The sequence below is a fragment of the Mirounga angustirostris genome, unplaced genomic scaffold, assembly GCF_029215605.1.
Source record: "Mirounga angustirostris isolate CCGP_5_RB_7025 unplaced genomic scaffold, mMirAng1.0.hap1 SCAF_8, whole genome shotgun sequence".
Classification (NCBI taxonomy): domain Eukaryota; kingdom Metazoa; phylum Chordata; class Mammalia; order Carnivora; family Phocidae; genus Mirounga; species Mirounga angustirostris.
The window spans coordinates 76,675,460-76,689,964 of NW_026991716.1; the positions used below are offsets into that span (position 1 = coordinate 76,675,460).

Genomic DNA, 14,505 nt, shown 5'->3' on the forward strand with positions numbered 1-14,505 from the left:
TCATTGAATCATAAGAAGGACTGAATTTTTCAACCCAAATCTATACCATTCCATCCAGCTGACATTTGGGGAATACAGTGTCTGAGAAGAGGATTCTGGGGGCATCTAAGAAAGATGGTGGGTGTTTTCTTGTTTTTAAGATTCTATTTATTTCTTTGAGAAAGAGCCAATGAGAGAGCACGAGCAAGAGGCAGAGGCAGAAGCAGGCTCCCAGGTGATGAGGGAGCCTGACCCAGGACTCGATCCCAGGGCCACAAGATCATGACCTGAGCTGAAGGCAGACGCTTAACTGACTGAGCCATCCAGTCGCCCCTGGTGGGGGTTTTCTACAATTTAATATCTAAATGAGGGTCCAAGTGGCCAGAATTCTACTCTATGTAGTTCTGCCAGAAATTAGATTTGTCATCTTGCAAAGTCATAGAACCTCTGTTAGCCTTACTATACTCATCCAAATTAAACTCTCAAAGACCCTTATCAATCTGAACATTCTGTTGTTCCTAAAATATGTCACTCTTATTTTCCCAGCATTGCATCTTTCTTGCCTCCTACCTCTCTCTTTCCTTGCTTCTTTCTTTAATGCCACAGATAACATAGACAGCCGTTTTCTTGCCTCAGTAAAGATTGCATGACCCTGATCTATTTCATGATCTCGGGAAGAAAGGAAGCATTGCCATTTTGAAGTTACTACATTAATCTAACCTAAAATTTTTCCCCGTAAACTGTTTCCCTTCACGTGGGTAACATCTGTGCAACTGCCCACCTTGTAACAACCTCCAGTTAAGACAGTTTAATTGTTTTATTTCTTTGAGCTACTGAGTCCTAGTTCCTTCAACCTTGCCTCTCCTCTCTTCAGAGTTTCTAGCCTTTTTATTACTTTGGGTTCTGCCCCAGGTCTCTGTGTGACTTTGGTCATAGAATGGGTAAGCACAGCACCCTTTCTTCTCACTTTTTTTATTGAGATATAATTGACATTTAACATTTTATTAGTTACAGGTAAACAATGTAATGATTCGATATTTGTATATATTGCCTTCTCACTTTTCAGGACTGCTCTGTTAGACCGAGCAATTGCCAGAGGGTCAGGGCTCATCATTCATGGGGCACGTATTGTCAGTCTGAAAAGCCTGCTCTTTACTGTGGAAGATCCAGGATACCTAAGCACGAGAAAAGAGCCAGGACCCAACGTCTGGATCCTGACTAGAGTAATGAGTGACCAGAGTCATGGCCCCATGGAGTCTGTAGAAAAGGAGTCTTTCCAGGCTTCTGTCCCTTGTGGTTCTCAAATGGTCCCTGGTTCCCCTCCCTGGGGCTCAGCCCTTCCTTAGGAGGACTGTCCAATAAACGCTCCCCTCTGCCTGGGATTGTCTGCCTGGGAGAAGGGTTAAGCACCATATCTGAACACAGGCTGGGAACAAAACACCTCCACTTCCTTTCAAGGTGTATTTTAAGCTCATTACCTTTGGCTGGTCTCCGAGTCATCCCCATTGGTAGGAGATCTTTATCTGAACAGGAATCCTCCTGGAATGCTCCCTGACAGAGCCCAGCCCCTCCAGCTGGGAGTTGGCCTCTTCAGAACGAGCACTTCATTCTGCCAACCCTTTATGGTCACCTGTGAATGTAATTTACAGGTCGCCTGCTGAAACAGGACTCTCTCCGCTGTCCCCATGCAGCAGTTCTGCTGGAAGTTGGGACTCATGGGGCTGACCTGCCAGAACAAAGGAGCACCCTAGACCAGAGCCCCAGAGTCATTGACACTGGGGCCCTTTTTTGTGGTTATTGCCTGGCAACATCTCAAGGCCCTTTGCTATTCCCCAGAAGTGGACGGGTGCTGAGTCTCTGTCTCACCCTGGGTAGATCAAGGAAAATGTGCGTTTCCTGCAGGGTCCTGTGTCCTCTCACTCCTACTGGTCTCAGCTGGCCTCTTCTGATACCAAGGCAGATTGGAGCAACTGACACATTTAAAGGGTCCAAGGCAGGGGTTTATAACCTCTGGCTACACATTAGAATCACCTAGAACTTAAAAACAACACACTCAGTCCTTTGGGGGTAAATTTTAGGTTTGTTTTTATTTTAAGATTTCAAGTGATTCTAATGTGCAAACAGCTTGAAAACCAGTGGTTTACATCAGTGGCTCTCAAAATGTCATCCCCTACTAGCAGCATCTGCCCCTCCTGGGAACTTGTTAGAAATATAAATTCTTAGTCTCCACCTCAGACCTACTGAACCAGAAACTCTGGAAGAGGGGCCCAGTTATTTGTCTTTTAACAAGCCATCCAAGAGATTCTGCTGCCTAATAAAGTTTGAGAACCCCTGGTTTAAGGTATAATATATAAAAAGCAAGATAGTTATATGTGACCTATTGATATAACTATGCAAAAGCATCAGTAGAAAAGATGCACTGAAAAAGACTGGATTAAAATGATAATAGTTGTGGGGCACCTGGGTGGCTCAGTCATTTAAGCATCCAACTCTTGGTTTTGGCTCAGGTCATGATCTCAGGCTCATGAGACTGCACCCTTCATTGGGCTCCCTGCTCAATGTGGAGCATGCTTGGGATTCTTTCCCTCTTCCTCTGTGTCCCGCTGCCCCACCCCTCTCTTCCTCCCCTCCCCTCCCCCTCCCCTCTGTGCTTGAGAGCTCTCTCTCTCTCATAAATAAAATAAATGATAATAGTTGTATTGGGTGGTAGAGTTACAGATTTTTTATTTTCCAGATTTTTAGAAATGTCATTATATTGCTCACATACTCTTTTAAGAAGCAGAAACTCTGGGCTGTGGTGGTGCAGTATTTTAGTGTTTTGTACTGACAGGTGGGGTTGAGAGCATCATAAAGAATGTAGCTAGAGGAATGACTCTTGCTTGGACAGGCCCGACATGGCAGGTTTCACCTGAGGGCCTATAGCTTCCCTGGAGAGGATTATCCTGGCCCCTCTTCATCTTGTCCTATGGTTCTCAGCCTGGGTCACTCATTAGAATCACTCAGGGAGGGTGTATAACCACAGATGCCTGGGCCCCACAACAGAGAGTGGAGTCAGAAACTCTGGTGGAGGGGCTCAAGTGTCAATATAGGTGGATGGACAAACAGACCAACCTGCCCAAGTGATTCAATGTATGGTGAGAATAGAAAACCTCTATCCTTGTCCTTGAGATTCTAAGGAAACCAGGTTATTTCCATAGGTCATCATCTGGGAGTCTTGGGAGCTTCCTAACAGTAAGAGATGAAACCCCTCTGCCAGGAGAGAGCTCCCCACCACCGCCAGAAAGGGGGCAGCAGGTAGAATTGTGGGTCAGAACGTGGGGGCCAGAATCAGATGGCTTCGGGGTGAATCCAGGCTCAAATTACTTGCTTTATGACATAGAAAAAGTGACAGGGTCCCTCCATGCCTCAGTTTTGTCATCTGTAAAATGGAAATTCCTCATCTTAAAAATAGTGCCTACCTCATAGGGTTGTGGGGAGGATTGAATGAGCTAATACATGTAAAATCCTTAAGATACCACATAGTAAGCATCCCATAAATGTTAGCTGCGGCTGTTTCTTCCTCTTGTCCTTATTATTAGTGGTCTCCCTGAGCCCTCCAGGGCCCAGGCTGAGTTAACTTGAACTAGTCATTGAATTGGGGGAGGTCCCAGGACAAATGGATGCTTCAAAAATTTCTTCCTGTTATCATTCATAGTTGACAGTCTTTTCTCCTTTTCCCATTTCTTTCATTGGCCAGTCCTACGGGCAGGAAGATGAGAGCAGTTGCATCCTGGAGTCTTAAGTCATTCAAAGGCCCCTCTTAGGGTCAGTTATTATTTGCGCCCTCACACTTAGGAATTGCAGCCTTCCCATGTCACTGTTGCACCTGCTGCAGTACTTATGCGGCCCCTAGAGGTATACACTTCCTCTGAGGGGCTGGGGCATCCCAAAACCTGGAGTCTGCAGCGACCCCTAGACTCTCCGTTTCTCTGAAGTCAAGCCTGGAATTGGGAATTTGCCCCTGTGTCCCTGGTAGCCTCAGTCCGCCTGTGGTTGAGGAACACTGGCACCTCTTTGACATGGCCCCATTCCACCCCAGAGTCACCTTGCTTCATCATTCATGGAAGGCACAATCCTGCCCTCAGGCAGATCATGGCCCAGTTGGAAGGAAAAGCCAGGGCCCAGGGTGACACTCAAAACAGAATGTGGTGGTTTCCTAAGAGGAAGCTCAGGTGCTGTGGGAACGGAGAAGATAAGCCAGGGAATGCTTCTTGGGGAATCAGAGAAGGCATAGTTTGGAGAAGGGCATTCCCTGGAAGAATGCCCATCCAGCAGAGATGCAGAAACTGGAAACCATGGGCTATATTTCAAATGGAAGTGGACAAGTGGATCAAAACTGGCTGGTAGGAGGGGCGCCTGGGTGACTCAGTCAGTTATATGTCCAACTCTTGATTTCAGCTCAGGTCATGATCTCAGGGTCATGAGATCGAGCCCTATGTCAGGCTCCGTGCTGAGTGTGGAGCGTGCTTAAGATTCTCTTTCTCCCTCTGCCCCTCCCCCTTAAAAAAAAAAAGGACTGGCCAGTAGGAACCTTGACCCTTCAGCTGGAGCCCATCTGGCTATCCAAGTGATCTGATTTCCAACCCTTCACCCAGGTCTGTTTGCCATTAAAAATACCCCACTGGTCTTTGCTAAGGCAAAGGAGCAGGGGTGTCAAAGAAGAGAGGGAACAGTTGGGGTATCTTCAGGGGTGAGGGGTTAGGACAGCTGGAGGGAAGGAAAACCCATCTTAGATGGTGGATATTACCTCATTTATCCTATTTCAAGCTTTTATGGGGTGGATAGTGGCGGCTATTCCTCTTTTATAGGTGAGAAAATGGGCTTAGGAGAGTGTCGTGCACAAAGTCACACCGGTGTTATTAGTCAGAGCCGGGATTTGAACTGGGCTTATCAGGCGCCAGTGCCTCCAGCCTGCCCTTTCGCCACAGAGGGGATTTTCTGCTGACTTTGGATTGGGAAGGTGCCTCTAGTCCAGGCCCATCTTGTCAGTAATTTATAGTTTTTAAAGCGCCCTCCCGGGTGTGACCTGGTTTAAACCACAGCAGCATTTCCTTCCGCCTTCTGATTATTTGTGTTCATTTGGGCAAACCGTTTTACCTCCTTTGGGTGTCCACGTCCAACCAGCCATATCTGGTTGCTGAGGAGGATGTTCCTCGGGCTCCCCTGACCTGACACCCAGAGACTCCTTGTCCTTTGTCCTCTTTCCAGGCTCTCTCCAGTGACTTCTCCCCATCAGGGTTTATATTTTCCAGTTGCTCAGAAGCACTTGGGTCCCACCATCCTGTCAGCCTTCCTAACAGCACACTCATCTGTCTCCTCACAAACATGACAAACTTCCCTGTGTTTCATAATGCCTTAGAACCTTGGTGAAGGTCATTATCTGATGTCCTCAACAAGGACACGTGATGACAGACGGAGCCTGGGACCAGGTCCAGGGAGCGGAACCCGCTTAGTTGGCTCCATCTGATCGGCTGTGGACCTTTCACTGAAAGAATGAAGGTTAAGCAATGTGCCCTGAGACAAGTGCTAGCCAAGGAAGGTCACTCCATCTTCTCTTAGACATTACCTTTTTAGGAAGACTTTTTATAGCCCACCTTCTTGGGAGTAACCTTTTTCTTAATTAAGAATTCTAATTTTAAAGTGAGCTCTGACCTCTTTACAGAATCAGTCTAATGCTTTGATTGCATTTCATGGGTAGAAATTAAGATCCTTTATTGTCTGCTATCTCTGTTTTCCTCCACGGCTAGGTACCCATGGCAAACTGACACTTTATGGAGATCATAAATGGGGGTATCCTGCTAGAATATCAATAAAGCTCTTTGGAAAGTCTTATTGAGGCGCTAGAAGGACCTAAGAGACTATTATTCCCTTAATAAGAGACCCATATGAGATGCGGAGGGTGTGTTTCAACATGGTGGGAGCCATGGCTAAATGATTTTTGAAGCAGGAGGGAGAACATTTCTTCACAGTGAACTTGAGTGAGAAAGCAAAGGGAACATAATGTCTCCTTTAGAATTTGAGGAATTTGGAGTTTGGCAAGGTCAGTTCTCCGGATAGTTGATTTATACCGAAGAGAGTAATTCTGGATGTTACTCCCGTGTCATAACCTCAAGGAGACTGTGTATTAGATAGGGCTGTTGAAGGATGGTCATCTCTGTGATCCAACGATAGGGCTACGAAGCCCCCTCAGATGCACAGGGAGATGTGCACACAAATGTGTTCTGCAAACCACCGAAAATAACCTGGATGCCCATCAGTAGAGAATGTGTGAATAATGAATACGTGAACCGAAACTACATGTGACAATATGAAAAAAAAAATCTAAAAATTATAACATTGGACAAAAAAATTGCCAAGTGATAAAAAGTTTAATACTATTTATGTAAGGCTCTAAAGTAAGCAAAACAATGTTTAGTTATTATTTATAGCAATAAATGCGTAGTAAAATATAATAAATGGCAAAAGAATGAAGAATACCAAATTTAAGAATGGTTATCTCTGGAGCTGGAGGGAAATGAAATCTGGGAGGGGTTCACAAGGAACATCTATGGTGTTTTAAAGTGATTGGTGGGTATGTACATTTAAAATATTATTCATATTTTTGAATGGCTAAAGTATGTTGTAATTTTAAAATTTGTTTTAAAAAAGGGAGAGCCAAAATAAATAAATAAAAAATAAGTAAATAAAAAAGGGAGAACCTATTCAAAACTGTTTGGCCAGTAGTTTCAATTTTTAATAATTACTAACCAGATTTTTCTGGGCTGATTAGCTTGACTTCTTACTGTTCTCCTATCTTTTGCCCTATCCCAATTCACTGTGACCACTCCATCATGCTTGAGTATTAGCACCAGGGGGAAAATAAGAGAAAACATGAAACCCCTCATATTCCTACTTGTTTGTTGAGTGGGGAGTAGAAATTATGCACTGATGGAAATCTTCACATTTTTAGCATATTTTATTCATTTATCACAATGCCAATAACAAAGGTTAGCTGAGACAAACTTGAATTCTGAGTAAATATATAAGAATCTCCTGCCAAACTGAAGGGGAAGGGGGCTTCCACTATGTAAACCTTGCTCTAGGCCCCCACTCCCTCCAGAGCAGTGGTTATTTTTTTTTAAAGATTTATTTATTTGTTTAGAGAGAGTGTGTGTGTGTGCATGAGCAGGGGAGGGGCAGAGGGAAAGGGAGAGAATCTCAAACAGACTTGATGCTGAGCCCAGAGCCTGACGCGGGGCCCAATCCCACGACCCTGAGATCATGATCTGAGCCGACACCAAGAGTCAGGAGCTCAACCGACAGCCACCCAGGCACCCCCAGAGCAGTGGTTTTGATGTCCTATTCTGAAATAAGTGTTTGCTTTGCATTAACAGCATGGCCGGACCCCCCTTCATCTTGCTGCCAATAAGGGTCATCTTTCTGTGGTCCAGATCTTGCTGAAGGCTGGCTGTGACCTTGATGTCCAGGATGATGTGAGTAGAAGCCACATTCTATTGGGATGGGTTGTTAGGGGAGCTTGTCTGCCTAGAAATCCAGAGTACAGTGTATAGCCTGCTATAATGTGGGAGGGTAAAAGATGCACTCCTAGCACTTTTTAGCTTCATCTTGGTCCCCATGGTGGGAAGAACTTCCTCTTGAAGACCTGGGATCCATTCTAGGTACCAAGCTAGAGTTTGCAAGGGTGGGGTGGTTTTCCCATCATGGTTCATGTCCTATCTAGTATCATCCAAGTGTAGAGCCTCAAAGGGTATTTTGCCTATGTCCTGTCTCAGTGTGAGGGAGCACACCACATACACATACACCCGAGTGTGGGCAAGGCCTGTTGGAAATGTGTCATTGACCATTAGAAAAAAAGTAGGGCTTAAAAACTTAATTTTTTCCTCTTCTCACCTTGATTTCTCTTAGTGTACATTTAGTTAAAGAGGACCTGTCCAAAAGAAAAAACAACTGATATCATAGAATCCAATAAAAAGGAAGTCTTGAAAGAGTTCCCTCTGGTGCTGTGCCTTTATTAAGACTCAGTCTCTGAGTCTCTTCATTCAGATTATCTAGAGAAAGACTCTGATTGGCTCCTTTGGAGTCAAGTATCCATTTCTGAGACAATCAGCAGTGGCTGGGGTGATGTCACGTAGCGCACAGGGTTGCCTTGGGTCTTTGGGGAAGTAAATTCTCTAAGAGGATATAGATAAGATTATGTAAATTGTCCTCCGATTAGTTATTAGGAAAAAGTCCTATGATAATGTGATTGGAAGCTAATTTCAGAAACTGTTTCTAATTTCAACTCTAATTTGTGCGGTAGGACTCTAAGAAATAAGAAATTTTGTGAGGAACACAAAATCTTACAGAATTTGCACTTACCATAATCTCTTCCTGACTCACCTTTAACAACTGTGGTTACAGAGTGTTAATCAAATTTCAGACCCTCAGGTGTGCTAGGGTGTAGGTTACCAAAGGGCTTCTAATTTTCTTTAGTCATCTGTGTAATGTTCTAAAACTTGGCAGACACACAAGTGAGATGGACAGCATTTGTAAAGAAATAGCTAAATGTCATCACTTTATGTACAGGCAGAAGGCTGAACAGTATCATTCGTAAATCTCTGGTTATATTTGGAACCTGTTGGGTCATCAAAAATGTTACTTTCAAAAGATGCTGGTTTAGCTTTTAGCTGTTGATTTCTACCTTGGGTCATAATATTTTTTCCCCACACTGTAACTCTCACAACATTCCTGATTATATATCATCTCCTTAGATGACAGGAATGAACATACAAGGAGAGAGAGAAGAGATTCTGACCACAGAAAAGGCAGAGCATTGGGTTTCTGGTACAGACATGTTGGGATGCATCAGGTCTTCTCTTTGCCTTAGAGTCCTCACTGGCCATTCTGGCAAGGCTACCATGCCAGGCGTGTTAACCCATTCCTACCCAACTCCTGCCTCCGGTCTTGAGCTCTGAGAGTCACATGTGTTCTCATGCAGCAAAAGCCATGCTAACTTCCTAGAAGTTTATATCAGGCAAGGTAGGAAGTAAAATAGGAATTTTCGGGGCGCCTGGGTGGCTCAGGCGTTAAGCGTCTGCCTTCGGCTCAGGTCATGGTCCCGGGGTCCTGGGATCGAGCCCTGCATCGGGCTTGCCGCTCGGCGGGAAGCCTGCTTCTCCCCCTCCCACTCCCCCTGCTTGTGTTCTCTCTCTCGTTGTGTCTCTCTCTGTCAAATAAAAAAAAAATATATAGGAATTTTCACAGGGTAGCCAAGGGGAGACATGTCAGCCGGAGGAAATTCAGTGCTACTTTCAGACAGGAACACCTTCATTTCATTTATTGGAATAATGTATTTTCTTGCATCTTTTTCTTGCCCTAATCAGACAGTGTGTACATTGCTTCTCCCTGATAGCTTAAATCAAGACAAAAACAAAACAAAAACACAGCAACAAAACAGTGTAAAAATGGTTGAGAAAGGAGAAGGTAGAATTGATCTTCACTAGTTCTGAAGCAATCCATTTGCCAGAATATTGTTCATGTCTCTCTTCTACATATTTATTGTGCCTGTTGGTGATCAGCTTTGAAATTTATGCAAGAATTCGAAGAAGAAAACTATGGGTGTTTTTTTTAAAGAAGCTGGGACGTTAATTATTGGAAAAAAATCAGTTCAGAAGTTACCTGTCTTGGATGATGGGTAGAAATAGAGAATGTTAATGCTGTGAAGAATTTACTCCTAACTTCATATTCTACAGATACATTCCTTATGTCATGGTAAGGACTGAGAATTAGTTGAAGAATGACCTCCAGTGGCCTGGAATGGGATTATTATGAATTTCAGCCTGTGGAAACCAGTTCTTTAGAATATGAAACTCCAAGAGAAAATTCCCTCTTGCTTCCGGCCAATCCTGTCAACTCACATTGGAGCTCTGATGCCATCTCTGATTGGTCCATGAGCAACCACACGGCCCCTACTTCAGAAATAGTCCAGGACCCCGTGGCCATGATAAAAGCCACAAAGGAAGAGAAAAATAAGAAAAACCAGAGAAGAAAGGCTAGCAAGAACCCTAGAAGATCAGAGAGAGAAAAAGAGGTCAGCAACTTGCTTTGCACACCTGCGCCGTTGGGCTTCCTTGCAACATGTCTGTGCCACCTGGGAGAGATTCCTCCTGAAGAGGGACGTGTTCCGCCTTAGCGGGACTCGGGTTTCTTCCATGAGCTTAGCTTCGGCATCCGCGTGCATTGCGCCCACTCTTTCTCACCATGTAGGAGAGAACGCTAAAAGTATTTCGCAACAAAGATGGAGACCTCAGAGGTTCCAAACTCCTTAGATTCCATACGTGAGAAACACTGAAGTCAGAAAAATTGAGAGCTTGGCAGTTCATGCACTTTGCAAACAGGTCAGCATGTTCCAAACCAAAGTGCCAAACTGCAAGGTGGCTGGCTCTCCGCGTTTCCAGCTGCGGTGTTTTTCCTTTTGCATTTTTGTAGTTAATCATTCCACAGATACTTTTTGGGTGTCTGTAGTGGCCATGGCATTGTGCTAAAGCACTCAGCTAGGGGATGCCATCAAGAGGCAGCTGATCTTTTTTAAGGACTGCCAGACTGAGGTTCATTGATTTCACAGGGTGGAAACAGCTTGGAGTTAAGTGCAAAGAGCCTTGACAGTTTGAATTCGGGCCTAACCACACTACCCCGAATTAGCTGGTTATCCTTGGCGAGGCACTGAACAGCACTGAGCCTTAGCTGTTGTTGTTTTTTTTTAATCAATAAAATGAGAATTAGATGCCACTTGGAGTATAGTAGAGGGTCAATAAATACTTACTGAACAAACAACTATCGAATGCTGTTAAGAGTGTCATACCTTTTGCAGCATTTTTTTTTTCAAAGTTTCAGAATTTCATGGTGTATTTAGATAATACAGAAATAAGGATTATGTCAAAGTTGCTGCCTGGGTCTGCTAATACGTATGTATTGAGGACACATTTTGTTGTTTTCTGTGTCCTATTTCAAAGAGGAAATGTTTCAGGGCGCCTGGGTGGCTCAGTTGGTTGGGTGTCTGCCTTCGGCTCAGGTCATGATCCCAGAGTCCTGGGATCGAGCCCTGTGTCGGGCTCCCTACTCAGCGGGGAGCCTGCTTCTCACTCTCCCTCTGCCTGCCGGTCTGACTACTTGTGCTCTCTATCTCTCTGTCAAATAAATATTAAAAAAAAAAATAAAAAGAGGAAATGTTTCCACAGTACATTTTATAGGGGGAAAGTTGATTTCCAGGTAACTGGCCCTGTTTCAGTTGAGGGTCTCAGGTGCTCCATTGGGTTGTGTTCTGGGGAAGATTAGCCCTGAGATAGAGAGCCCAGGCTGGCCCTTTGCTTATGTGTTTTATGTCTGAGTGGCCTTCAACTCTCATCTTGGTAACTTTGGAGTGGCTGGTGTTTATAAGCCAGAGAAATTGTCTTCCTCAGTCCTCTAGAACTGTCCCATTCAGTGTTCGCAAAGCTAATGGCACGGCTCAAGGACAGCCACTTGCAGTGGGGAAAGGCTGATGTTGGCCTTCTCAGCAGTGTTTATCTGACTGAGGAGGCCAGGACCCGGGCTCGGAGTGAGACCTCTGAGGGCAGTGAAGATGGAGGGGAAGTGGTGGTCTGGAGACAGGCAGTGCCCCTAAAAGGTCTCTGCAAGAGACACCTGTCGCAGTGGCTTAGGACAGTTTGTGTTCTCACTGTAGTCTCACCAGGTTGTTAGATCTCCTTGAGTCTTGTTAATCCGTCTGGAAATTTACTTTTAAAGGCTAAACCAAAAGTTAGATTTAGCTTCTTTCGTTGAGCTAGAGTTTCACAAAGGAAAAGACCTCTGTAGGGAAGCAAAAACAGATGATTCATGCCGAGAGCAAGTAATAAATAATAGTGATGTTCTGGCTCCAAAGCTGCTTGAACTCGTGATTTAGGGGTAGCTTGTGAAACCTGATAAAACACTTGACCTGCAGCAAGGCTTAGGCTAGACTGTGCTCTAACCAGCCAAGGCCCCTCATGCGAGGACTCAGACAGAAGAGTGACCAACACGACCCATGAGTTCCGGGCTTTGTGCACAACACAGATCGAGTGGTTAAGTTCTGTTCTGTGTCAGGGTTGTTGTCATCAGTCCAAGGAGTGCTGTTCTGAGTGCTGGCAGTCTGTGGGAATTAAAGCCCCATCAGTGTTTACCCCTAGAGAATGAGCTGCAGTCTTCCCTTCTTGCCGAGACCAGAGCGCCATCTTTCACATCAGGTCATAAATTGCACTTCAGGCCCATTTTGGGAAAACCTGTCACCATTCTAATGGGGAAATGGCAATCGTGGGAATTCTTATAGAAATTTTTAAAAGTTAAGACTTGGGCAGTTTCTCATAGGATGACTTGTTTGGACATAGTGTATGTCATCTGGAAACACTTCCTAGGATGTTTGAGATGAATGTGTAATGGCTTGACGTGCCTCCTGCACCCGCCCATCCAGTGGCCACATTCCTCTTGTGACTGCAGGTGTGCAGAAAGGGTTCTCTTTGAGTAAGGGGTCTCTGGGAAGGTGGACAAGAGAAAACCCAGTCTAAACCTAATGTCTAATGGGAACAATGGCTTATGATGCCAACGGGGAGGATTCATGATAGAAATGCTGTGGGCAGTGAATCAATTATAATACTGGAGCTGGATGTGCTGACCCATCACTGTGGAAATCCCTTACATTCTACACATGAACAGTGAGAAAAGATTGAGACGTGGACAATCCCATTATTGGTATATTGTTACAGCTTAGACTTTTAATAAATAGGAGTTTTTCCTGTGGCTAAGATTATATTTGTTAAATATAAAAAGTAGGAAACTATTTAAAAATATAAGGAAGAAAATAAAAATCACTTCCCCTCATGGATTTTTAAAGGGAGGTTTTTTGTTTTCTTTAATTTTAAGAAAGTGAATTTGAGTTTTAAATAGCATTGTTTATTGTGATAAAATGCATATAACATAAAATTTACCATTTTTTTAACCATTTTTAACTGTACAGTTCAGTGGCATTAAGTACATTTGCATTGTTGAACAACCATTATGACCATCCATCTCCAGAATTTCTGTTTGGATTAAGTGATTTTAATGTGCATTGTTGTTTGTTCTAGATTCCAGCATGTTTAGTAAGTAGAATCAGTACTTCATTAAGGCGATTCATAGGTAGCAGTGTATCCCCCTTAAAAAAATCTCCATATTTTTTGTCTTATAACAGTCTCTTTTTCCTCTCTTGGGCTAAAGATGAGGGATGCGCCAGGGTGTGTCGTTTGCCCCTCTGGTGCCCCACCAGAACATCTTTATGCAGAACTCTTACCAACCAAAGCATAGAACCCAAGAAGGGAAGGGACAGAACTTAGGGAGCATCCACCCCTCCTTTACAGGTAAAGAAACAGAGGCCCAGTGAAATGACAGGTGTCTCCCAAGACTGTGCAAGATTCACATCTCCTGTCCCCCTTGCCCTGCACCTCTCCCTTCCTACCAGAAGTTTTCCACACTGCTCACCTATCTCCCCATTTCAGTTTGGATCCCAGGCTAGACTTAATTTGTTTCGACTTGATTTCCTGAGTACATGTCAGAGATGAGATGTGCTCTTAGAGACTTCAGAACTCTCTCTTATCTTGACCATCTTACTTTCTCTCAATTGCAACTAGGGGAAAGAGTCAAGTTCCCTTTGGTGCCCTGATGGAGAATGAGAAGATCAGCAATCCCCAGCATCTGATCATAAAGAAAATGCAGCATAAATCAGTGAGGATGCTGACATGAAATATCAGAATAGGCTTCATAGACTTATGCAGTGATAGTCCCTGGAGTCCTCAGATGACATGGCATAAACCTCTACATTGCCCTCAGCCCATATAAGTCAATCAACAAATATACACCCGTCGTCAAATCGTTGAGTGTTGCTAGCTGACTTAGCCGGATAGTGATTCCTCTGAAAGAGAACAGGCAACTAGAGGACTCAGTAGGGAGTAAAGATTGCTGGTTTAACTGCATAGCACACACAGCCTAGCTCTCAGACCCACTTTCCAGATGTGACAGTCATAATCTCTGAATACTGCCATTCCTCGGGGTGGCAGGTGAGTGTCTGACCCTCATTCTGATGTCAGCTCTGAAGTCGTTCTGTGGTCGGTTTAAGGTTCCTACTGAGTTTGGGAACAAAAGAGCTCTGCCTGGCATGGTGGCCGGTCTGCTCCGATTGAGGACAGGAGATGTCCCTGTGTCAGAGTAGCGCAGTGAGTGCTGCAGGGTAGGGCTGGGAGAGCTGACTGATGTTCCCGCCTCCACGTCACTCTGCAGGGGGATCAGACCGCCTTGCACCGGGCCACAGTGGTGGGGAACACAGATGTCATTGCGGCGCTCATCCAGGAGGGCTGTGCTCTGGACCGCCAAGACAAGGTGACGTGGGACATATCCGCCTGAGCACCCTGCTTCGGGAGCTTGTGACTGTTCAATGTTATCATTCCTGAGTCCTATCACTCATGA

The 14,505-nt window shown here is 44.6% G+C and overlaps 1 protein-coding gene across 7 annotated transcripts in view; it reads left to right on the forward strand.

Annotated features, from left to right (window-relative positions):
- The window catches only part of ANKRD6 (ankyrin repeat domain 6), a 185,360-nt gene that overhangs the window by 139,245 nt on the left and 31,610 nt on the right, over positions 1-14,505 (forward strand). For 4 of the 7 annotated variants that reach the window (XM_064597871.1, XM_064597873.1, XM_064597874.1 and 1 more), the window contains exon 3: positions 7,392-7,490. In XM_064597871.1, the coding sequence (XP_064453941.1) occupies positions 7,392-7,490 (99 nt within the window). Of the gene's footprint in view, positions 1-7,391; positions 7,491-14,319; positions 14,419-14,505 lie in introns of all 7 variants that reach the window. The other 3 variants (XM_064597869.1, XM_064597870.1, XM_064597872.1) reach the window with 1 other exon arrangement.